Source organism: Tamandua tetradactyla, chromosome 13 (assembly GCF_023851605.1).
Source record: "Tamandua tetradactyla isolate mTamTet1 chromosome 13, mTamTet1.pri, whole genome shotgun sequence".
Classification (NCBI taxonomy): domain Eukaryota; kingdom Metazoa; phylum Chordata; class Mammalia; order Pilosa; family Myrmecophagidae; genus Tamandua; species Tamandua tetradactyla.
Window position 1 is genome coordinate 39,171,792 of NC_135339.1, and position 27,518 is coordinate 39,199,309.

At 37.0% G+C, this 27,518-nt stretch overlaps 1 protein-coding gene across 2 annotated transcripts in view; it reads right to left on the reverse strand.

Moving 5' to 3' along the window:
• Window positions 1-249: 249 nt before the first annotated feature.
• Window positions 250-27,518, reverse strand: part of CISD1 (CDGSH iron sulfur domain 1) — a 34,399-nt gene continuing 7,130 nt past the window's right edge. Inside the window, exons 4-5 of one of the 2 annotated variants that reach the window (XR_013161600.1) lie at window positions 11,372-11,481; window positions 250-800 (exon numbers count right to left, since the gene is read on the reverse strand). Coding sequence is in view for 1 of the 2 variants with exons in the window: in XM_077125283.1 (XP_076981398.1) it covers window positions 711-800 (90 nt within the window). In the remaining variant the exon portion in view is untranslated. The remainder of the gene's footprint in view (window positions 801-11,371; window positions 11,482-27,518) is intronic. The other variant, XM_077125283.1, reaches the window with a different exon arrangement.

Below are 27,518 nucleotides of genomic sequence, written 5' to 3' on the forward strand. Positions count from 1 at the left end.
TCAGAACATTATATATTAAGAGAGCCTTCACAATGACTTTAAATCTAATATCACTTTGTTCTAAATTTCCACTATCGGTTCCTTTAGTGGACTAATGCATACAAAGAAGTTACCACCCCTTCATTATTGATCTGGTCAACTCGAAATTAAATAGAATGCTATTCATAGTACATTTTGATTGAAAACTGTGAAAACCCGGAAGCCACATTTTCTCAGTGACATTATTGTCAAGAAGAAAAATCAAGGTCGTAAGATTTTTCCTAGATTGTATTAAGAAATTAATGTAGTTTAATCACAACCAATTTACTTGCTAGGTTAGTTAAGTAACATGAAGAGGTGATAATTTTTCTTTGAAAATTACAAGTACAATCTCTATATACATGATTTTGAGAATAATTTGTTAATGTCAACATACAACTATATTCTAATACCACTATTTTAAATTTAAAGAAATGGTTCCTTACAAGACTGAAATAACCCACAGGCCATGAGGTTGGTTTTTCCTTTTTCCTTTTTTTTTTTCTGTTTAAACAAATGTGCACCACGATGTTTCAACAAGTAAGGCAAACCATGAATGTGAAAGCTGTAGTTTGCAATATATCACACATCTAGAATCTAGGAGATGCAAATCACACAGAAGTGGTATTCATTCTAATTAAACAATCAGGTAACATTATGACAAGTTAGTTTGCAGCATCAAAACTGTTCATTTAAGTTTCTTTTTTCTTAATGATCAGAGGTCCCACGTTGTCTCCAGTCTCCTCATTGTGCTTTGTGTGAGAACCATCACAGAGTGGGAACTAGGAAAAAGAGAAAGAATGTGAAATGTCTACCAGCAAAATCAGTTGCTATGCTTGGCAGTGAGGGCAATACTTAATTCACACATGTAATGTGGTAACTCAATACAAAGATTTTTCTAACCATCTTATAGACTCTTATAAAGTGAGTATGCAGAGTAAATATACCAATTAGGAGGAAGATATCAACTTGTGGATAATACAGAAATTAAAAATCATATTTCCATTGTGTTATCTGATTATGAACGTTGAAAACTTTTCCTTGTATATATGCTAGTTATATATCATTTTTTCCCTAGATTACCGCTTATTCATTTGCAGGAGTCTTTTAAAATCAATTTGCAAATTATCCCTTTATTGATCATCTTTGCAGCCAAATCCGCCCCCTAATTTTTTCATTTTCATATAAACTTGCCAGTATTTTCCTTTAAATGTCCTTTACTGAGATTTCTTTTGTAAGGATGTAATAAGTACAAGTTCCCATTCCTTTTCTGATTTTAGATATAACTGACATTTTGGTGTCCAAAAGGATTTAACCAAATTTCTAACATACTGTTTCTCAGTGTGTTCCAAAGAAGACAGGTCCTGAAAGATTTTCTGCTTTGGTTTCATTCTGTGTTTAAAAATACATACCGTATTGGAGTTCCAGGAAGATGGCAGAATAGGATAGGTGAAGTTCACCCCTGCTCCAAGGAATAGCTAGAGAGGTGACAGAAAAACGACTGGGACAATGATTCCAGGGTGTGACCTGGGACGGTCTTCTATACCACACAGGGAGGCCCTGGTTGCAAAAGCTGAAGAATTGAGATGCAGAGAACTGGAGACCGATCAGCTAGTGCAAACAGTCTAACACGCCCCTTTCCAAATGGAGGCCTGGAGCCATGAAGAGAGCATGGACAGAGAGATGACAGGAAGCAAACCAAGCCATGTTCCTTGAACAGGCAACACTAATGTGCGGTGAGTCCCCCAACACCTCACGCACCTAAAGATCATCACCAGCCCCCCACCCGCACCCTGTGCTTCTAGTACCCCTGCTCCGCCCACTCCAACCCTCATGCATGCCCGCCACACACATCCTACCCCAGCCCGACCCACCTCCCCATGTAAGAGCACAATCTCTCCTTGATCCTCCTGCAACCCACGCCCAGTACTCATACAGTCGTGCTACTCTGCCCCACCACCCCTGAGCTCTGCACACATGTACATCAGTGTCTAGTCCGCCCAGACACATGCACGCTCACACCCCCACCATACCCTCTCCAGTTCTGGGCAAGCGCTGACCTGTGTATCCGAGCCACACCCAGCACCACCAGGCCACACAGGCACAACTCTGTCCCACTGCCCCTGAGCTCTGTGCACGTGCACACCAGGGCCCCGCCCTGAACCAGGCACACCAGGGCCCTGTCCCCCAGACCCGCACACATGCACAGACACATCTCCCCCCACCCAGCACCCAAGCATCCCTGCACTGACCTCGTGACCCCTGCCATGCCCACGTGCACACACTTTACTCACTCCTGGCACAAGCACCCTGCTCCCACACCTGGCAGGTGCTCACCTGTGCATCTGTGCTACATAGTCCCTGCCATGCACATGTGTGCATCACTGCACCCCACCCCCCACATCTGTGCCAGGGCCCTGCCCACACAACATCACCCACCCCAATCCACATTCCTCAACCCCCATGACTGGTGACCCACCCTTGCACTCTCAGGCACTGGCATCCTGGCCTCTCTGGATCCTTTTCCCTTTGCAAGGACATACCTGCACCTTGCCCTCCCTGTACCCTGACATCTGTGCCCTGTATCTTACACCCTATATCCATGAGCCTCATGATCCATGCACCCACTCACATCCTATCTATGTACCAGCCCCCTTGCATCTGCACAGCAACCCCATCCGCCTAATGCCACACCCAACCTCAGTGTCTCCCACAGGGCACCCTGCTCCTGTGCTCCAAGGCCTGCCTGAGATGTACTCTGCCCCCACAGCCCCTGCACTGTACCTCGATAACCCTGAGCCCCGCACCCCACATTCACAGGCATTGGTGTAGAGTCCCGGACCTATGCCTGAGCTACAAACTGTCAACACAGTTATGCCCTAGCCCACGGCCTACATCCTGGTCTATACCTGTTGCACAAATACAAACCCTGAGACTACTGAAGGAAATCAACTTCCTAAGCAACACTATCAAGACATTTACATGCCATGAAGGCAACAAAAGATCATTAAGCATATCAAGATGCAATCAGATATAGCCCAGACTAATGACCAAATTAAAACACTGGAGGAGACACAGATTCTGTAACAACTAATCAAAGATGTGCAAATAACTCTACTAAATAAAATCAGTCGGTTGGCTAAAGACACAAAAGAGATCAAGAAGACACTAGAAGAGCATTAAAAGGAATTTGAAGGAATAAATTAAAAAATAGCAGAAAGCACAGAGATTGAAGATGCTGTAGACAAATAAAATATACACTAGAGAAACACAACAGCAGATTTGAAGAAGCAGAAGAAAGAAAAGGTGAACTAGGACAACTGATTTCAAACACACAGAAGGGCACAGGGCAAAAAAGATGGAAAAATTTGAATTGGATCTCAGGGAAATGATGGATAAAACAAAATGCATAAATATAAGAATCATCAGTGTCCAAGAAGGAGAGGAGAAGAGTAAAGGGACTGGAAGGTTAGTTGAGGATATAATGGGGGAAAACTTTGCAACCCTTATAAAAGATATAGATATGCAAACCAAAGAAGTCCAATGAACTCCAAATGGAATATATCCAAATAGGCCTACTATAAGATACATACTAATCATTCTGTCAAATGTTGAGGAGAAGCAGAAAATCCTGAAAGTGGCAAGAGAAAAACAATCTATCACGTATGAGGGAAACACATAAGACTGAGTTCGGATTACTCAATTGGAACTATAGAGGCAACAAGGCAGTAGTATGACAAATTTAAGATCCCCAAAGAGAAAGATTTCCAGCTAAGAATTCTGTACCCAGTCAAACTGTCCTTCAAATCTGAGGGAATGATTAAAATTTTCATAGACAAGCAAATGCTGAGAGAATTTGTCAATAAGAGACCAGCCCTATAAGAAAAACTAAAAGGAATTCAGCTGACTAAAAAAAAAGAAAAGAAAGGAGAGGGAGGTCTGGAGGACAAAGAATTGAAGAGTACCAGTATGGGTAACTTAAAAGAGAAAAAGGGCAAAAAATATATAGATTTGACAAATAAAATCCAAAGGATGAGAAGATGGACTCAAGAAATGCCTTTACAGTAATAACTTTGGAGGTTAGTGGATTAAACTTAACAATTAGAAGATACAGATTGGCAGAATGGATTAAGAAATATAGCTATATGCTGCTTACAAGAGATTCATCTTAGACACAAGGATACAAATAGACTGAAAGTGAAAGGATGGAAAAAGATGTTCCATGAGAGTTGTAACCAAAAGAAAGCAGGAGTAGCTATACTAATATCAGACAAAATAGACTTTAAATGTAGACACCCTAAGAGACAAGGAAGGATACTATATATTAATAAAAGGGACAATACACCAAGAAGAAATAATCATAAATGTTTATGCTCCCAATCAAGGAGCTCCAAAGTACATGAGACAAACATTGGCAAAACTGAAAGAAGAGATAAATGTTTCAACAATAATAGTGAGACACTTCAATACATTTCTCTCCTCTATAGACAGAACAACAAGACAGAGAATCAACAAGGAAAAGAGAACTTAATTTGATAGATGAATTAAATCTAACAGACACAAATAGGTTGTCACATGGAAAAACACCAGGATATACATTCTTTTCTAGTGCTCACAGAATATTCTCCAGGATAGAGAGTATGCTAGGGCACAAAACAGGTCTTTATAAATTTAAAAACACTGAAATTATTCAAAGCGCTTTCTCTGATCACAATGGGATGAAGTTGGAAATAAAAAAACCACTAAAGAATGAGAAATTTCACAAATATATGGAGATTAAATAACAGACTTAAACAGTGGGTCAAAGAAGAAATTACTAGAGAAATCAGTAGCTATCTGGAGACAAATGAAAAAAGAACACAATATATCAGAACTTATGGGATGTGGCAAAGGCTGTGCTGAGATGGAAATTTATTGTCCTAAATGCCTATATTTAAAAACAAGAAAGAGTAAAAATTGAGGACTCAACTGCTCACCTTGAAGAACTAGAGAAAGAACAGCGAACTATCCCAAGCAAATAGGAGAAATAACAAAGATTAATGCAGAGTTAAATGAATGGGAGAACAAAAGAACAACAGAATTAGTAAAATCAAATGTTGGTTCATTGAGAAAATCAATAAAATCGATTGCCCACTAGCAAGGTTGACAAAGAAAATAGAGAGGATGCAAATAAACAAAATCAGAAATGAGAGGAAGATTGTTACCACAGACCCTGAAGGAATAAAAGAAATCATAAGAGAAGACAGAAGATCTCAAAAAAACAATCACAAATAAAGAGATTCAATCAGTCATCAAAAATCTTCCTATAAAGAAAAGCCCGGGCCATAAGACTTCACAAGGGAATTTTTTCAAATATTCCAAAAAGAACAAACACCAATCCTGCTCAAACTTTTCAAAAAAATTGAGGAAAAATGAACACAACCTAACTCATTTTATGAAGCTAACATTACTTTAATACCAAAACTGGGTAAAGATGCTATAAGAAAGGAAAACTACAAGCCAATCCTCTAATGAACATAGATGTAAAAATTCTCAACAAAAATACTAGCAAACTGAATCCAACAACAGATTAAAAGAACTATACACCATGACCAAGTGGGGTTTATACCAGGAATGCAAGGATGGTTCAACACAAGAAAATCAATTAATGTAACAAAGCACATTAATAAAATGACAGGGAAAATCACATGATCATCTTGAATGATGCTGAAAAAGCATTCCACAAAATTCAATATCCTTTTCTAATAAAAACAAGTCAAAAGGTAGGAATCAAAGGTAACTTCCTCAGTATGATAAAGGGCACATATGACAAACCCATAGCCAGTGTCATACTCCATGGAGACAGATTGAAAGCTTTCTCCCTAAGATTGGGAATGAGACAAGGATGCTTTCTGTCACGACTATAATTCAACATCATACTTGGGGTTTTAGCTAGAGCAATCAGGCAGGACAAACAAATAAAAGGTATCCAAATTGGAAAGGAAGAAGTAAAATTTATTTGCAGATGACATGATACTATATTCGGAAAATCCTGAGAAATCTACAACAAAGTTACTTGAGCTAATAAACAAATTTAGGAAGGTGGTGGGATATAAAATTAATGTGCAAAAATCAGTATTGTTTCTATACACAAGCAATGACCTAACTGAGGAGTCAATTAAGGAAAAAATTCCATTCAAAATGGAAATTAGGGAAAGGGAGGGGTTAGGGGTATGGCATGTATGAATTTTTTTTTCTGTTTTCTTTTTCTGAATTGATGCAAATGTTCTAAGAAATGATCATGATGATGAATATACAGCTATGTGATAAAAAAAGAATGTTCACATTGTATGTTGAAAGGTTTTATTAAGAAAAATTAAAAAAAAAAAAAAAAGAAACTAGGAAACTAGGGTGGCCATGGTAGCTCAGCAGGCCAAGTTCTCACCTGCTATGCTGGGGACCTGGGCTCGATTCCTAGTGCCTGCCCATGCCAAAAACAAAACAAAACAAAACCAAAGGTGAAAATGGAAACTACAAGAATCAAGTATTTGAGGTGCAAGGATAGTTCAGTAGTAGAATTCTTTCCAGCCATGTGGGAAAACCTGGGTTAGATTTCCGGCCCATGAACTACACCCCCGCCCCCAACCAAAAAAATTCAAGAAATGGTGCTGCAATAACAGGATAGTCACATGGAAAAAGAGTGAAATATGACTCCCACCGTAGAGTATACAAAAAAAAAAAAAAGAGAATCAAGTATCTAGGAATGCACTTAACTAGGGATGAAAAGGCCTTGTACACAGAAAACAACATAAGAAATCAAAGATCTAAATAGGTTGAAAGGATAGGAGTGTTAAATGTAGTTAAGATGTCAATTCTACTTAAATTGATCTACAGATTCAACACACTGCCAATCGTAATTCCAACAACCTACGTTGAAGAGTCGGAAAAGGTAGTTACCAAATTCATCTGGAAGGGAAAGAGACCCTGAATAGCTAAAAGCATCCTAAAAAAGAAGAACAAAGTAGGAAGATTAACACTTCCTGATTTTAAAACTTCTTATAAAGTCACAGTGGTCAAAACACAAGGACAGAGAAATACTAACCAATGGAACTGAACTGAGAGTGCAGAAATAGACCACTAAATCTATGTTCAACTGATCTTTGACAAGGTCCCCAAATTCACTGAACTGGGACAAAATGGTCTTTTCAATAAACGGGCATGGGAGAACTGGATCTCAATAGACAGAAGAATGAAAGAGGACCCTTATCTTACACCCTATACAAAAATTAACTCAAAGTAGATCAAACACCTAAATATAATAACAAGTACCACAAAGCTTCTAGAAGAAAAGGTAGGAAAACATTTTCAAGACCTAGCAATAGGAGGTAGCTTCCTAAACTTTACACCCAAAGCACAAGCAACAACAACAACAAAAAATAAATGGGAACTTCTCAAAATCAAATGCTTTTGTACTTCAAAAGACTGTCAAAAAGGTGAAGAGTCAACCAACTCAATGGGAGAAAATATTTGGAAATCACACATCAGATAAAGATTTAATATCCTATATACATAAAGAAATCAGATAACTCAACAACAAAAGAACAAACAACCCAATTATAAAATGGCCTAAAGATATGAATAGGCATTTTTCTGAAGAGAAAATACAGATGGCTCAAAAGCACATGAAGAGATGCTCATTCTCATTAGATATAAGGGAAATGCAGATCAAGACTACAATGAGATACCACCTCACATCCAAAAGAATGGTTGCTATTAAACAGGAAACTACAAATGTTGGAGAGGATGTGGAGAAATTGGACACTTATCCACTGCTGGTGGGAATGTATAATGGTATAGCTGCTATGTAAGAGTCTGACAGTTCATCAGAAAACTAAATATAGAGTTGCCCTATGACCTGGCAATACCACTACTCAGTATATATCCAGAAAAGCTGAAAGCAGTGACACAAACAGACACTTGCACACTGATGTTCATAGTAGCATTATTCACAATGGCCAAAAGGTGGAAACAATCCAAATGTCCATCAACAGATGAGTGGATTAACAAAATGTGGTATATATACACGATGGAATATTATGCAGCAGTAAAACGAAATGATGTCCCAAAGCACATGACAAACGGATGAGCCTTGAGGACATAATGCTGAGTGAAATAAGGCACAAACAAAAGGACAGATACCGTAGTATGATTCCAATTTTATGACCATGGTAAAGGTAAAATCAGAGGCTTATTAATACCGAATAGAGGGGACTTAGAGATATACAGAAGCTAGAGATGGGTGAATAGTTAGCTAATGGGGTTGAAATTAAATGTAAGGGGATAGAAGTGAAGGTGGTTATCTAGTGGGTCTATAAGTAACTTACCATATTGAAGGTGAACATGATTGAAAGAGGTTGTAGAGACCTATGTGTCCCACTGATTAACACTACAAATATAAATAAGTTCTTGTATGAATCACTACAAAGGTATGAATCTTGTACAAAGAGTGCATAATTTCGGGGTATAGGAGGGAAACTGCTATTTGCATGGACTATGTTTAACAGGAAACAATCAACAGAACCACAGCAATACCAGGGCTAAATAACTGGGGGGTGGGAGGAGAGGGACAAGAGTTAAGGGGAGGTTTGGATTTTCCATTTGATGAAGGTGTGTTTATTGGTTATCCTCTTGGGAACAATGAAATTATCTAAAATTGAGAGTATTGATGGACTGTTGACTTTGGACGTTATACATGATGTCCAGAGAATGGGGGTGGCTGAAGGATGCACTGAGTGAGAAGTAAATTTGCAAACGATGGTGTATACATATGCTTGAATACTGTGCTGCTACGAAAAAGGAACAAAGTTGTGAGGCATGCAAAATTGTGAATGAACCTGTGGGACATATGGTGAAGCAAAATAAGCCAGAAACAAAAGAGCAAATATTGTATGGTCTCACTTAGAAAATACTTATAAGAAAACAGGGGCCTAGATTGTAAGTACTTATAGCACTCACATTTAGTCCCAAGCAGTAGTTGTCATTTCTGGATTTTGAGAGGCTGTTCTATATAGGTATAACCTGGTATTTAGAGATAAAAATGAAGCTGATCAGGTCGGGAATAAGGCAATTCAGAATACAGGGGTAAGGAAGACATTGTCTACATTTTAGAACCTCATCTACTCTTTGAGACCAAAGGAAGAAAGATATTTTGCTAGAACCTAAATTTTTTGAGGCACATTATGTAACTCAATCTGTCTGGACAGATCAGTTAAACAACCCAAATACATGGTGCCCACGATAAGAATGAAGGCTTTTAACCCTGCAGTGTAATGCCTGGATACATCCCAGAGTATATTAAGCAGATAATCAAAAAGTATTGGCAAAGTCCCTGGAGGGATGGGAGAAAAAATATGAAACTATTCAACTTTACCACCAGGGAAACCCAATACTGTGTTAAACATCAGGGACACCTACATCAATAGGCCAAGCCCTTGATCTTGAAGCTTGCTCTTGTGAAGTTTATGTATATAGCGGAGAAGCTTAGCCTACAATAGGTATGCCTAAAAGGTACTATCCGGAGGACCTCTTTTGTTGGTCAGATGTGGCCTCACTCTCTCCAAGCCCAACTCTGCAACTGACATCATTGCCTTCCTTGCTAAGGAGGACATGACATTAAGGGGTAAACATCTCCCTGATGGAGTGGGAGATGACTCCCAGGGATGAGCCTAGCCTTGGCACTATGGGATCAACAATGTCATCCTGACCAAAAGGGGGAAAAGAAGGGTAACAAATAAGGTATCAGTGGCTGAGAGTTCAAACAGCTGAGAGGCTACTCTGGAGGTCACTCTTACACAAGCTTCAGTCAGACATTGCTACCTATCACAGCTCACAAACCCCAACCCAAGCCATTCCTGCCAATCCTAAAGAACACCTAAGGTTTTATATAAGATTCTACAAAAGTTCCACATACTAAGGTAACTTTCCAGAAACCTACAACCTCCAGATGGGTCCCTGGACCAGATAAGTCCTGAAAGGCAGAGGAGCTAGGATCTTTAGAACATCAACTATTTCCATCCCCTCATCCCATATTATAAACAGCCCATTCCAACATGAAAAAGTTAGAATGGGCATAGCCCAAACACCCCTAAAAAGTGGGAGAAAGATCAAAGTGATAGTGGAGTTATACAAAGAAGATAAGGTTTAACAAATGAGGATGAATGCTAAATCATTATACTGATATTTCCTTTAGTCTGTAGTATTTTAGAGCAGCTAAAAGTAAAAACCTAAAATTGTGGAATTGTAACCATACTAAACTCTGCAATCTATTCTACAACTAATTGTTGTGATGTGGTTTGAAATTTCCCGCTTTTTTTAATAGATGTATTCCATGGACAGATATGCTTTATTTTAACATTTGCATAACTATGAGTTAAGGTGGAACAATACTAGGTTTCTCTAAAGGGTTAAAATTTGTTTAGTCAACAACAGTATTTGTATCTGAATTCAGCTAACTGACACATTATAAGTAGTAGTCCCCTATCACTAATCATTTTTAGCAAAGACAAAATCTAAAATCTTTAGGTGGCATTTCTCATTTCTCTGGAAATCTTTTAAACTACTTCCAGTTGCAATAAGGCAAAGTTTTTTCTGTTCATATTCACTCCACTGGAGGCACAAACATCCCTCACTTTTCTCATTTAAATTTGCAAAGGTAATATATAAATATAGAACTTAATGTTAGCACATAATAAAAAAGTATAATCTGTGTATACTTTAATAACCTGTTTAAAATTTTTTAATTAAAAATTATTTGTTATCTTTCCACAGTTACAAAAAATTCCGAAGTATAATTATACATCTTGATTTAAAAGTAAGAATAAAATGTTAAATTCCACAGGTTAGAATTTCTGAATAACACTGACAGGCATTTAGTGGAAGGAATACAACATTAAACCTCAAAATATTTTGTATTTCAAGGCCAATTAAGTTTTTGAAAAGCTATAACTTTGTTGACAGGCACAGTCCATTCAATAACTTGATTTCCATAAAGATGAGATTAATCTGGTAGATGGAGATTTGCATACTAAACATGCTGCACACTTCCATGCAACTGAGTGGTCATCTCTTAATTTTTTGCCAAGAGACGCTGGCTGTAGGAGCTCAGCCAAGTCCAGCTTCAATGCCTTGGATCCTTCTGGCCACTTGTACATCCTTCAGGAAAAGGATGACACGGCCAGCATGTAAAGAGAGCAGGTAGGCGTCCTCGAAGAGATGAACTAGAAAAGTTTCTGCTGCCTCTTGTACGGCCAGCTTGGGCCTGGGTTTGCCAGTTAAAGTCCACACTGCGAGAGAATTTAGCACATATTTCTCTTACCAGGAGGCTGAAGGGCAGCTTCCTTATCAATAGATTTGTGCTCTTCTGAAGCTTTTGGATCTCCTTCAGAGTCCGATGTCTCTGCACACCATGCTGACTGGAAGAAGTGCCTGGGGGGGGGGGGGGAGGGGCACATCTCTTGGCACTTTCTTCTTCAGGCCTGAAGATGTGCCTTATTTTATATATTTTTATGGTTGCTATAATAAGGTATGTTTCCATATCTGATCAATCTTGCTATATGTATATATATATATATATATATATCAATGCTTTTTGCAAGTTTATCCTCCCTACTGTTAATAACAGTTAAGAATTCAGCAATGTTTTCAAGTGGCTTCTTAGGATTCTATACTTAGAAAGCCCAATGTTCAATACGTTATCTTCCTTCTTTCTGCATTTATATCTTTTGTTTCATGTTAAATGTTAGCTAGCATCTGTTTTATCCCTGATGTCTTCAATACACCTAGATTATTGATTTTCACTGTTTAGGAGACTGACAATGATGGTATATAATCCTAAATTTTGATAATCTTAAGTCTTTACTCTAAGATTAAAATAAAATGGTTGACCCCTGGGCTGATGAAGATGGCCCACTGAGATGCTCCAGGGCTCCATCCTCCTGTAGTAGCTTTGAACAACCAGTAAAAACTAGTAAGAAAATCCTTCTTAACAGTCCAGAATATAAAGGAGTCCAATAATGGGGTAAGGACAGATACAGCAGGCAGAAGAAAGAACCAGAGAAACTTTAAGATAAGACAATGGAAATCATCTAGTCTGAAGTTCAGAGGAAGAAAGAATAAAGACATGTGAACAAGACTGAGGAACTTGTGAGACACCATCAAGTACACCAATATATGCATTATGGGAGTCTCAGGAGAAGAAGAAAGAATGAAACATAGAGACTATTCAAAGAAATAATGGCTGAAAATTCTCAATTTAATGAAAGACATGATTATACATACCCAAGACGTTCAGTGAACTCCAAACAGGATAAACTGAGAGACGCATGTCTTGGTATATTACAATTAAACTGCTGAATGCAAAGATGCATGGTGGCAAGAAGGCAATAGGATCACATATTTGAAGACTGAAGGCAAAAATATTCTTTATCTTGCAAAACTTTTCAAGAATTATATACCTTGTAAAACTTTCAAAAATGAAGGAGAGATTAGGACATTCCTAGATAAATGAAAGTTACGGGACTCACACTGGCTGACTTTAGAGTATATTACAAAGCTTCAGTGATCAAAACAGCATGGTACTGGGCAGACCATGGTAGCTCAGCAGGCAGAATTCTCACCTGTCATGTTGGAGACCTGAGTTCAATTCCTAGTGCCTGCCCATGCAAAAAGAAAAGAAAAGAAAAAAAAAAACAAAACAGTATGGTACTGGCATAAAGACAGACATATTGATCAATGGAACCAAACTGAGAGTTCAGAAATAGGCCTGCCAACTGATTTGACAAGACAGCCAAGTTTACTCAACTGGGACAGAACAGTCTCTTCAACAAATGGTGCTGGGAGAACTGGATATCCATATCCAAAAGAATGAAAGTGGACCCCTAATAAAAAAATTAACCGGGACTTCCGGGTCAAGATGGCGGCTTAACAACATACGCGTTTTAGCTCGTCTTCCAGAACAACTACTAAATAACCAGAAACAGTACAGAAAAGCTCCTGGGGCCACGTCAGTGACCACAGTGTACCCCAGTCTGGACCAGCTGGACTGGCTGCGAGCACCCCCCAGAACCGTGAGTTCCCAAAGCTGCGGTGGCCAGTGCCCTCCCTCACAGGCCGCTTCCCAGAGGGGAAAGGAAAGGACTTTACCAGCAGCAGGGACTGGGCACAATCAAACGCCAATTGTGGAACTAATTAACAAATTCTGACTACTAAAAATAGGACCCAAGCTTAGGTGAACCTGATCAAAGTGGAGGTTGCTCATTTTTGCCCCAGTGCCAAGGGGGCAAGAGTGACAGAAAAAGGGGGGAAAAAAAGAAGGAAACAGAGGTTTTTGTGGCTGTGTATCTACAAAGGCTTGACTGCCTCTGGATACAGCAGCAGGACTTTTCAGGCTGCAGCTGCCCCAGGCATAAGCAGAAGTGAGCTCTTTTGGGGGCTTGTCTGGAGCCTGTGCCTACCCCAGGGGAGGGGAGAAGCCCAACTCAGGTGGAATCCCTCCATCAAGGAATTCAGACACCAGGGCTTGGTAATTTGAAGCCATTAAAACTAGCCTACAACCTCTCCTCTGTCTCCACCACGCCCCCAGCAGGGAGAGTCTGCCAAAGTGAAAGGTACCACATCATCTTATGCTGGTGGGACCTGCAGTCAGACAAGTGCCACACAGAGGGCAAGATAAGAAAAACAGAGTCCAGAGACTTCACAGGAAAGTCTTTCAGCCTGCTGGGTCTCACCCTCAGGGAAAACTGATGCAGGTGACTCTTTCCTCCTGATAGGAGGCCAGTTTGGTCTGGGAAAATCTGGCTGGGGTCTATAATATCTAAGTAGACCCTCCTAAGTGTGTGTGGGGGAAAGGCACCACACAAGCAGGGCAAGAAACAAGAAAACAAGAACTGAAAAATTTTCCTCTGTTAAACAAAACTTAAGCTAAAGGTCCAAATAAAGCTGAACGGAATGTCAAAGAACAGATAGACAACAAATTCATACAGCAAGAAAACCCTAGATAAAAGAAGTGAAAGCAATCTCCAGAATAAACTAATTAAGGTAATTAAATGCCTAGACGCCAGCAAAAAATAACAAATCACACTAGGAAAATTGAAGATATGGCCCAGTCAAAGGAACAAACCAACAATTCAAATGACATACAGGAGCTGAAACAATTAATTCAGAATGTACAACAGACATGGAAAACCTCATCAAAAACCAAATCAATGAATTGAGGGAGGATATAAAAAAGGCAAGGAAGGAACAAAAAGAAGAAACTGAAAGTCTGAAAAAACAAATCACAGAACTTATGGGAATGAAAGACACAGTAGAAGAGATGAAAAAGACAATGGAAACCTACAATGGTAGATTTCGAGAGACAGAACATAGGATTTCAAAACTGAAGGATGGAACATCTGAAATCCAACAAGAAACAGAAACTATAGGGAAAAAAAAAAAAGGAAAAATATGAGCAGGGACTCAGGGAATTGAAAGACAGTATGAAGTGCATGAATATACATGTTGTGGGTGTCCCAGAAGGAGAAGAGAAGGGAAAAGGAGGAAAAAAACTCATGGAGGAAATTATCACTGAAAATTTCCCAACTCTTCTGAAAGACTTAAAATTACAGATCTAAGAAGTGCAGCGTACCCCAAAGAGAATAGATCCAAATAGACATACTCCAAGACATTTAATAATCAGAATGTCAAGAGGTCAAAGAGAAAGAAGAGAATCTTGAAAGTAGCAAGAGAAAAGCAATCCATCACATACAAGGGAAGCCCAATAAGACTGTGTAGATTTCTCAGCAGAAACCATGGAGGCAAGAAGACAGTGGGATGATATATTTAAATTATTAAAAGAGAAAAACTGCCAACCAAGAATTCTATATCCAGCAAAATTGTCCTTCAAAAATGAGGAGGAAATTAAAACATTTTCAGACAAAAAATCACTGAGAGAATTTGTGACCAAGAGACCAGCTCTGCAAGAAATACTAAAGGGAACACTAGAGACAGATACAAAGACAGAAGAGAGAGGTGTGGAGAAGAGTGTAGAAAGGAAGACTATGAGTAAAGGTAAAAAGAAGGAAAATTAGATATGACATATAAAATCCAGAAGGCAAAATAGTAGAAGAAAGTACTACCCATGCAGTAATAACACTGAATGTTAATGGATTAAACTCTCCAATCAAAAGACATAGTCTGGCAGAATGGTTTTAAAAAACAGGACCCATGTATACACTGTCTCTACTCAAAGGTCATGAGGCCAAGGACACAAATGGACATTTACATGTTTATAGCAGCATTATTAACAATTACCAAGAGATGGAAACAGCCAAAATGTCCATCAACAGACAGTTGGCTAAACAACTGTGACATTTACATAAGATGAAATATCATGCAGCTGTAAGACAGAATAAAGTTATGAAGTATGTAACAACATGAATGGACCTTAAGGACATTATGCTGAGTGTGATTAGCCAGAAACAAAAGGACAAATACTGTATGGTCTCACTGATATGAACTGACATTAGTGAATAAACTTGGAATATTTCCTTGGTAACAGATACCATCAGGAGAGAGAAATAGGGTGAGATATTGGGTTATTGGAGCTGAAGGGATACAGATCGTGCAACAGGACTGAATATAAAAAGTCAGAAATGGACAGCACAATACTACCTAACTGTAATGTAATTATGTTAAAACACTGAATGAAGCTGCATGTGAGAATGATAGAGGGAGGAGGGCTGGGGACATAAATGAAATCAGAAAGAAAGATAAATGGTAAAGATCGAGATGGTATAATCTAGGAATGCCTAGAGTGTATAATAATAGTGAAATGTACAATGTATAAATTTTAAAAATGTTTTTGCATGAGGAAGAACAAAGGAATGTCATTATTGCAGGGTGCTGAAAACAGATGATAATTTATACTTTAAAATGTCACCTTATGGGTGAGACTAAAGCAAAAAATGTTTATTTGTTACAAAATTTATATTTTGACTAGAGCATTTCCTAATATAACTCATGTAGATAGTTTGAGTGAATGTCATAAGTACTTGGAATCTCAGGTAGGACATGAGATTTTGTTGGTTTGTCCAGAGTGATGCCCCGATGAATCCCAGAGTGATTTGATCAGTGACTGGAAAAGTATTTGCAAGCCCCCTTCGGGGAATGGTGAGAGTGGGGAGAAATTCAATTTCCCCAAGTTGAATTCTTGATATTCTCACAAGCAGTGTGGACAACCAAAGCTATAGGCTGAGTCCCCAGTCTTGGGGTTTGTTCATATGAAACTTAACCCCGCAAAGGGTAGGTCAAGTCTACTTAAAATTTAGGCCTAAGAGTCACCCCCAAGACAGCCTCTTTTGTTGCTCAGATGTGGCCTCTCTCTCCAGCCAACATGACATGCATTCTCAACACCCTCCCCCTCTCTGCCTGGGACATGACTCCCAGGGGTGTGGACCTTCCTGGCAACGTGGGACAGAGATCCTGGAATGAGCTGAGACTCAGCATCAAGGGGCTGAGAAAAACTATAGAATGACCTGAGAATTAACATCAAGGGATTGAGAGAACCTTCTCGACCAAAGGGGGAAGAGTGAAATGAGACTAAGTGTCAATGGCTGAGAGATTCCAAACAGCGTCGAGAGGTTATCCTGGAGGTTATTCTTATGCATTAAGTAGATATCACCTTGTTGTTCAAGATGTAGCGGAGAGGCTGGAGGGAACTGCCTGAAAATGCAGAGCTGTGTTCCAGTAGCCATGTTTCTTGATGATGATTGAACAATGATATAGCTTTCACAATGAGACTCTGTGAATGTGAAAACCTTGTGTCTGATGCTCCTTTTAGCTACTATATCAACAGAAGAGTAGAACATATGGAATAAAAATAAATAATAGGGGGAACAAATGTTAAAATAAATTTAGTTTGAAATGCTAGTGGTAAATGAAAGCGAGGGGTAAGGGGTATGGTATGTATAATCTTTTTTTTCCTCTGTTATCATTTTATTTTTTTTCTGTTGTCTTTTATTTCTTTTTCTAAATCAATGTAAATGTTCTAAGAAATGATGAATATGCAACTATGTGATGATATTAAGAATTACTGATTGTATATGTAGAATGGAATATCTTAATGTTTAGTATGTTAATTTTTTTAATTAATAAAAAAAGTTAAAAAAAAAGAAGATTAAGGTAATCCAGAATACAGGGTGTGCTGATTTGAAAGAACGTATGTCCCCTAGAAAATGCCATGTTTTAATCTAAATCCCATTTTGTAAAGGCAGACTAATCCTTATTCCATACTGTCTGTTTGAATCTGTAATTAGATCATCTCCCTGGAGATGTAATCCAATCAAGTGTGGTTGCTAAAATGGATTGGGGGAAATGTGTCTCCACCCATCTGGGTGGGTCTTGATTAGTTTCTGAAGTCCTATAGAAGAGGAAACATTTTGCAGAATGAGAAATTCAGAGAAAGCAGAGCAGAACAACACAGACACAAGAAGCAGAGTCCATGAGACAGTGACCTTTGGAGATGAAAAAGGAAAATGCCTCTCGGGAAGCTTCATGAAATATGAAACAGGAAGCCAGGAGTAGAAGCTAGCAGATGACACTGTGTTTGCCAAGTGCCCTTCCAGATGAGAGAGAGACTCTGACTGTGTTTTCCACTTAGAGAGAATCCACGAACTTTATATGCCTTCTTGAACCAAGATACCTTTTCCTGGATGGATACCTTTGATTGGACATTTCTATAGACTAGTTTTAATTGGGATATTTTCTCAGCCTAAGAACTATAAACTAGCAACTTACTAAATTTCCCTTTTTAAAAGCCAAAAAAAAAAAAAAAGAACTCAAAGTGGATCAAAGATCTAACTACAAGAGACAGGATTAAAAAACTCTTAGAAGAAAATGTAGGGAAGCATCTTCAGGATCTTGTATGAGACAATGGTTTCTTAGACTTCAAACCCAAAGCATGAGTAACAAAAGAAAAAATAGATAAATGGGACCTCCTCAAAACTGAATACTTTTTGTGCATCAAAGGAGTTTGTCAAAAAGGTGAAAAGGCAGCCTAATCAATGGAAGAAAGTATTTGGAAGCCACATATTTGATAAGGGTTTAATACCAGAACATATAAAGAAATCCTACAGCTCAACAATAAAAGGACAAACAAATGAATTAAAAGATGGTCAAAAGACTTGAACAGACATTTTTCCAGAGAGGAAGTACAAACAGCTAAAAAAACAACACATGAAAAGATGTTCAACATCACTAGCTCTCAGGGAAATGCAGACCAAAATCACAATGAGATATCATTTCATATCTATCAGAATGGCCATTACCAAAAAAAAACCCCAGAAAACTACAAGTGTTGGAGAGCATATGGACTAATAGGAACACTTAGTCACTGTTTGTGGGAATGAAGAATGGTGCAGCCACTTTGGAAGGCAGTTTGGTGGTTCCTCAGGAAACAAGTATAGAAATGCGATATAATCTAGCAATCCCATTATATGTATATACCCAGAAGAAATGAAAGCAGTTCAAACAGATACCTACATACTAAATGTTCATAGTGACACTATTGATAATTGCCAAAAGAAGGAAACAACTTATGTCCATCAATTGATGAATGAATAAATAAAATGTGATATATACTTATGATGGAATATTATTTCAGCATTAAGAAGGAATGAAGTCCTCAAGTATTCACAACATGGATGAAACTTGAAGACGCTATGTTGAGTGAAATAAGTCAGATACAAAAGAACTAGTATTGTATGATCTCATAATACAAGCTAATGATAATAAGTAAATATACAAAGTTAAAATCTATTATATGTTACCAGGAAATAGAATGAGGGTACATAATGGGGAGCAGAGGCTTAATGTATGCAGAATTTTTAAACTAGGTTGTATTTAAATGTTTAGAAATGAATAGAGTTGATGGTAGCACTATATGGTGAGTATAATTAACAGGACTGAATTGTGTGTGTGACTGGTTGAAAGGATAGGTTCAGAGTTGAGTATGCCACTCTGGAAGGAAAGCTAGAGGATAAAACATGGGACTGTATAATAGTGAACCCTATGGTTGATGATGACGGTGATTAATAGTACAAATATAAAAATGATCTTTCATAAACTAGAACAAATGTACGTCACTAGCACAAGGAGTAATAGAATGGAATATGGTAAAAACTGTACCTATTGCAAACTATGAACCAGAGCCAACAGTAATATTTTAATATTCTTTCATCAACAGTAATAAATGTAGCATACCAATACTAAGGGGAATGGGGTATGGGATTTTTTTTTTTAGTAATGGAAATTTTCTAAAACTGAACGTGGTGATGAATACCCAAATATGTAACGATACTGTAAACCACTGATTGTACCCTTGGATGGATTGTATGATATGTGAATATACCTTAATAAAACTGCTTAAAAAGAGAGTTGAAGGATTGCATTACCACTAGACCAGGCCTACAAGTGATGCGACAGAGAATGTTGCAAGCTGAAAGGAAGAAAACAGACAACAGACTGAAGTCACAGGAAAAAACAGATAACTCCAGTAATGGTAATGACAGGGGTAAATATAAATGCCAGTATTATTGTATTTTTGATTTGTAACTCCACTTTTTACTTCCTACAGGATCTAAAAGGCAAATGCATAAAATACAATGAGAATCAGGAGTTTTGGACTCATAACGTACAAATATGTAATCTGTGACAAGAGCTACATAAAGGTGGAGGGATAGAGGGGAGAGGAATAGTGTCTGTGTATACTACTGAAGTAAAGTTGGCATCAGAGCAAACAAGATTGTTATAGATTCATGATGTTAAATTTAAGTCCCATGGTAACTACAAAGAAAATATGTGAGGATATGCAAGCTCACAGACACAAAAATTAGAGTATAGGCTGCCAGGGGTGGGGACCAGGGAGAATGGAGAATTAACACAAAATGGGTATAGGGTTTCTGTTTGGGGAGATGGAATCAAGTTTTAGTACTGGAAGGTGGTAAGGGTACCTCAACAGAGTGAACTGATTAATTCCACTCAGTGGTGTGCTAGGAAGTGACTGAGACGGGAAAGCTTATGTTGTATGTATATTCTCACAATAAAAAACAAGATCTACTAAAAAGACAATGGCAAAGGTAATACATAATTCTTAGACAAGATCTGACAAGGGACGAGGGAAGACTCAAAGAGACCTTACCGGGGCATGACAAAATTAGAATATAGACTGTAAGCTCTATATCAATGTTAAATTTCTTGAATTTGTTAACTGCACTGAAGGTGGATACAAAAGTGAATATCCTTTTTCATAGAAATGTACATGTAAGTATTAAATGTTCAAGGAGAATGATGAATACCAAGTGTTCAGAAAATGGACTGATAAAAATAGACAGATAGATGGATCAATTCATGGATAGATTGAATGATATGACAAATGTGGCAAAATGTTACAATTGGTGGACCTGGGTAATGGGAGGGTAGGGGCTTGCTGGAGTAGTCTGAATGGGGTTTATATTATTTTTGTATCTGTTGTGTAAGTTTGAAAGTATTTCAAAATAAAAAAGTTTTTAAAAATCATATATATATTACTCTATATAGCAATAAGATTGAACACACTAAAATTGCACCCAGTAAGGGATGAATCACACAAACTTTATGTTTACTGAAAAAAGACAGCATGAAAGAGCAAATGTTTTATGATTCTACTCATATGAATTTCAACAATGTGCAAAGCTAATCCATGGTTTAATATGTCAGGATAAGGTTAATCTTGGTGCACGGAACTACTATTGATCATTTCTTGTTCTAGATTCTAGTCACATGAGTATGTGTATTTAAGGTTGAATATGAGGTTTTATTTATTTATTTTTTTGTAACTAGAGATAATATCCTATCTAAAAGACCAGAAGCAAATATTCTCATAATATATTAACAAAATGAAGTATCAAATATCAAATAGTGGTGACAAAAATAGTTGTTTAAATTAGGAAAAGAGTTGTTAGGTCTTTCTTCTACATTCACAAGCCTCTCTCCCCTTAGTTCATTCCAATTTCAGTTCAAGTATCATCACTCCATAGAAACCTTTCACCACCATCTTAGTTTAAAAAAAAATAGAAAATAAGCACCACTTATTACTTAGAAATTATCTTGCTTTAAGCTTGCCCTCTAACATCTATCAACACCCTAGTAATATTGTAAATTTATTTACCATCTCTCTTCTAGACTAAAATGTACGCCCAACCACGTCAAGAACGTAGCTTTTCTTCACTTTCACATCCCTAGAACCTAGATCAGCACCTGCATAGGGTAACGCTCAAAATGTATTTGTGAATTAATGAATGAATAAGTGAAGGAGTGTTATGGTTAGGGACATGTGTCAACTCGGCCAAGTTGTGTTAGCTGTTTATCTGATTGGGCAAGTACTGGCCTGTCTGTTGCAATGAGGACATTTCATAGGATTAGGTCATGATCACGTCAGCTGCATCCACAGCTGATTCCATTTGTAATCAGCTAAAGGGGAGTGTCTTCTACAATTAGTGATGCTAAATCTAATCACAGGAAGCCTTTTAAGGAGGATTCAGAGGAGACAGGCCCTATTCCTGCTTCGGCTGGTGAGCTTCTCCTGCGGAGTTCATCCAGACCCTCCATCGGAGTTGTCGGCTTCACAGCCCACCTGTGGATTTGGACTCAGCATTCCTGCGGTCACGTGAGACATTTTTATAAATTTTATATTTGCAAGTGTTCCCTGTTGATTCTGTTTATCTAGAGAACCCTAACTAATACAAGGAGGTTGGAACGGTAAATAGAGACATAACAATAAGCATGTTCAAGGTTTTAAAAGGACTATGAAATTCTTTGGAAAATAGGAAGTCACAGAATTTAGTCAAAGGACTATAATGATGATCTTTATAGTTTTGGAAAATTGCTCATGCAGTGGTGTGGAATACGGATTAGAGCAGAGGGGACACAAACGCCTGAGAGACCAGTTAAGAAGCTACTGCCACAATGTAGGAATTAGTTTATAGGATCTTAAATTAGGATTTAGTGAAGACCTAGAAGAGAAGAATCAAGTAATGTGATAGAAGTATAATGGCTAGTTGGGTGCAGGAATGGGGAAAAGAATAGTATCTAGGATGCTTGTCAAGTTTCCAGTGTGGTGGAGTGGAGGGATGGGATGCCCTTTAAGCAGGAAAGAAAACACTCTCATAGTAGTGCTTTACTTGCTTATTTGCTCAATTGATTTTTTTTCTTTCATTTAGTGGTGGCAGGTGAGTGGAAATGAATAAATCAAAACTTCAGGAACGCAGTCTAGATGAATGGCATAGTAAAAAAGGGGTTAGTGCATGATATCTCATATGAAATACTTAGAATAAGCAAATTTCATAGGGAAAGAAAGCAAAATAGTGATTACCAGTGGTGGGGGAGGGGGGCTGGGTATAAATATTAACTAAGTATGAGGTTAGGTTTGGGATGATCACAATAGAAATAGATACTGATGAGACTTACACAGTATTGTCAATATACTACTGTCAAAGAATTGTCCACCAAAATGGTTAAAGTGATTTTATGTATATCTTACCACAATTATGGTATATCTTACCACAAAAATAATTGTAAAATATCTGATTGATGCTAAAGAAATCCAGATTCAAATAATTTTACTGTCTCTATAAAATTCAGTATATCCTACATTTCTGGTATCAATTCCATCCTGGGGTAGATGGCTATGGAAATATTGATGTATGTAAAGCTTATATTATTTCTTCTTTTAGGTTAGTAAGATGTAGCATACAGTACATTCATATTAAAAACAAATCCTTGCAGCAACAACATGAACCCAAGTTTTCAGTTTTTTTCTTGGCATGGATGAGGAAAGAAGCTATAAAAAAAAAAACCAAAATGTATCCCACAGCAAAGAATAGCATTTCAAAGTGGCATATGTTTGATAAACAAACAGATGATTTTATAATGAAAAGTTTACATTGTAAAAGGCTCCACTTCTATAAATAGCACACACAAAACATTTCACTGTACAGTTTAATCCACACAGTTTATAAAGTGTTTCTAAAAAATGAAGTATTTTTAAATAAAAAGCCTCAAGTATTAAAAACCAAAGTCATACATCTAAAATGAGAATATACTTTTTATACTAATCTGATTCTGCTTAAAAACTGGGTAGCTTGTTTTCCTATGTTCTTAAAAATATACAAATAAAAAATAAATATTTCTTTAATAAGTAGTAAGCAGAATCATCATATGGTAAGAATGCTTGTGTTTTTATGTTGGTATGTTCAATAAATAAAGAAAAAAGAAAAAAAGAAGTAAGCAGAGATCCTGGTTATTTGTTAATAAACTTTTTAATTTTAAATTATATGGAACTTTTATGTCTTCAAAATGTAATCTAGGTATTAAAAATAATCTGATTCTGAGACAAATATATCCTTTAGTAATACTCTTTTGTATCACTTCACTCTAGATATTGATTTCAGTCAGCATCATCTCTCAAACTTCAAGTGAAGATTAGGTTTTCTCACAATATTTATTCTTTAGTGATTTCTCATTTTAAGTTAATGAAAAGAGTAAAAACTTTTTTTCAACCAAGGGCCAAAATGGGTAATTTCAACTTAGAATTAGCAATATCTTAAATACATTTCACATATTAATGGAATATATTTATAAAAATTCATGGTTCTCAATAACGTATAAGTGAATGAGTGAATGAGTAATTTACATAACAATATTCATGTTTTTCCATAAATGGCTTGTTTTATTTCTAACCTCGATGCACAAGAAAGAAATTGGTGAATATATACTTTCAAACAACTTATAAAGTATAATAACTTTGTATTAAATACGAATGTGATGAAACACGAGACGATCACTAACCTCTCACACTTAAAATTATGAACTTTTTAGAAATGTAAAGCAAAGAACTGAAATTACAAAAAAACCCCAATGTGTATATTTAATTCAGTTCATGTAGTATCAATCCTTAAAACTAAAAGCATTGACTAAGTAACATTGGCTCATAGTTGATTTTAAAATTTGTTCTAAGACATCAGTGTTTGTTTCTTAACAAATTATGGAGAAGGTTTGTGAATCAAATTGGCCGAATTTCCTGTATTTCTGGAAAATATCCTATTACGTTTGTTAACCAAATAAGAAAACAACAAATCCCAAATATCCTAAAAACTGGGGAAGAGAGAGTTGAGAAGAGTGGTTGGAATAAAGATTTAGGAGGAAAAACACTAGAAATCCTTGCTCTCCACCTGCAAAGATAGCAACACTATCAAGATCTTCAATTAAATAGACTTGTTTCTATTTAATGACTTCACACATCAAGTTATGATATTTCTGTGTTTAGGGTGATTCAAGATAGAAATCAAATAAATCCTCCTTGATACACCTATTTCCCTGTAACCATTTTTTAAAATTTAGCTTTAGTTTTGTAATTCTGTATTTTTAATAGAGTTCTGATCATATTTCCCAGGGAAGTGGACTGGGGCCATACCATAAACTGCTATGAGAAGCATGATTACTTTGGTAGAGAAAGGCAGCTAAATGAGATATTGAAGATTACCTCAGAAAACAATATATTTTGTATCATGCTTACGTATTTAACAAAATGTAAGACAGTAGATATAATAGAAAAATTTATAAAAGGAAATTAAGATTATATAAGACTATCCTTATGTGGATTGGCCAAGGAATGCAATCATTGTTCAGAATATTATTTCTAGGAATATAGGGACTTGGTGCAACCCACTTTCAACTCATTAACAGGATGGGGACCTTCTATAACTCAGCTGTCCATGCATGTGTGCACAAAAGCACATACTCCAAAACAAAAATAAGTTCACTCAAAAGATAGAAGCTCAAATCCCAAAGTTGTAAATAAAAGAAAATTCTACATATATGTCCAGTTGCATTTCATTTCAATTTCAGTTGGACTACTGATGCTAACTGGAAGATTTTGCTCTTATTTCCTAGATTGATTCCTCTGTTTTTTCTAATCATATTCTTCTGCCTCTTAGGCAGCCACTAAACAACTCAGCAACTGACATAAACGACCCAGGGTGAATGGGTGAGGAGATAGCAATCTAGCAAGACTGCTGCATACTCTTCCAGATTACATCAAAGTTCTCTCATCTTCTTGTTTCAAAATTAAGATTTCTTCTTTTTAAAGGTTAATATTTACATCTATGTTCTTACTACCATTTCCTTCCACCTTCTTCCAATATACCACTCTCTCAAATACTATCTTTCCCTTTAATTATTTCCTCTCTATCCTCACTTCAAATATGGTTAGCACTTTTGGAAAATCTATAAAATAGGCCAGAGTTCTAAAACAGTATTAAGTACTCAAGAAGCACGACATATACACCTTCAGTCAAGTGTTCAGAATATAGATCGGTATGTAGACAGGAAGACAGACGCATAGATGGACAAAGGAATGAAATGACAAATGTAAAATGTTAAACTGATGTATCTGGGTATCTGGAGTGATAGGGGTATGCCAGAGTTCTCAGTATGGGGTTTGCATGATTTTTTTAATTGTCCTGTAAGTCCGACAGTATTTCAAAATGAAAAGTTAAAAGACATATTACTACTAACACCCACAAGGATGGCTATTACTAAAAAGAAAAAAAAAAAAACAGAAAAAATTACAAGTTTTGGGGAGGATCCAGAGAAATCGGAATCCTTATACATTACTAGTAGGAATGTAAACTGTTACAGCTGCTGTGGAAGGCAGCATGGCGGTTCCTCAAAAACTTAAATATACAACTACCATATGACCTCCCAATCCCACCCCTAAATATATACCCAAACACACTGAAAACAGAGACTCAGGTACTTGCACACCAATGTCCCTAGCAGCATTATTTCACAATTGCCAAAAGGTGGAAATCCAAGTGTCCATCAACAGATGAATGGATAAAAATGTGGAATATACACACAATATAATAATCGGCCATAAGAAGGAATGAAGTTCTGTGATATGCTACAAGGATAAACTTGAAAACATGCAGAATAAAATGGGCAAGGCATATAAGGACAAATACTGTATAATTTCATTTATTTGAAATATATAGGTTAAGCAAATTCATAGAGACAGAAAATAGATTTGAGGTTATCAGGGGATGGGGCAAGGGGGTAGGGGAAGTTGTTGCTTGGTGGCTACAGGTGTTTGCAAATTTTTTAATTAAAAAAAAGTAATTTTTGCACATTGCTAAAAGCTTCTGATTTATTAGGTTAGGGAAGCCTGCTCAAAAATATTAGACACAAGACAAGTTACTAGTGACTGTACCTTAAGAATAAATTAGAATTCAAAGTTCATATCACATACAATGCTGTCTTTGAAAGTGGCAAAAATGCATTTATATTTGTTATATAAAATAAAATCAATTTGTATGCATGTAGGAAAGATTTAATATACACACAATACAGCCAGTGAATTAAAGGTATTAATTACAAGCCTTCTGTGAACTGGCATTAAAGTGTGTGACCTGGCACTTGTGTGATAACCTCAGGAATGTAGGAGTTTCCAAAGGTGTCAGATATAAGGAAGTAGGCTCTTAATTAATTAATTGTAATTGTAGGAATAACAAGTACCTGAAATTCAGTGGAAATTCAGAACTGATAAATACTAGATGCAAAGAGGATTACTAAACGTATGAACAAACAGTAAGCCAAAAAAAAAAAAAAATGCTCAAAGCAAAAGAAATTTGGAGAAAATTGAAAATAAAATGTCTGGTCTGGTATTCCTTCTCTTGATATTTGCCTATGGGAACTGGCAATCTCCAGTCTAACCATCTGGAAACTCTAAATACAAACTGAAGGACTAAAGAATAATCTTGGAATGTTTTGTTGAATTATCAAGTCCAATAAACATTTAAACCACGGGTCTGTGATTTGTCATTCTTTCTGCATTACTTGTGATCTTAGTCCATACTGGCTTTACTGGATCCCTTACCCTCTGAGTAAACCCAACCAAAGTAAACATCCTTTACTGGCCTTACAAAACCAAGCTTTAGAATTCACTCAAGCAATTACTTTCTTTCTTTTTTTTTTCCATTCACTGGCCCATTTATTGAAATTTTGCTGTATACTCAGTCTCCTAACATTTATTTTATTAGTAATTCTCATCACAACCCACTTGGACACAGCTTCTATTCTAATTATTCTGTTGAAATGACATCAGAATGTCAATTACCTCTAACTGCTTATTCCAACAGTCTTACAATAATTGTTTAGCCATCTGGTCATCTTTGCACAGGCCCAGGTTCACCACCAAGTCTTCTTTGAAACTTTTCCTTTTACCACTGTAAAGCCAGGCTATTCTTAGTTTTCTTCTAACCCCTCTTGCCCATTCCATCTCTTTTATTGGCTTTTTTCTTTTCAAAATGCAGACAATTTTCCGAGATTTCATACTTAGTCCTTGATTTCTATCTGTATCCAAGATCTCTTGCATTCCTACACTTGACTCA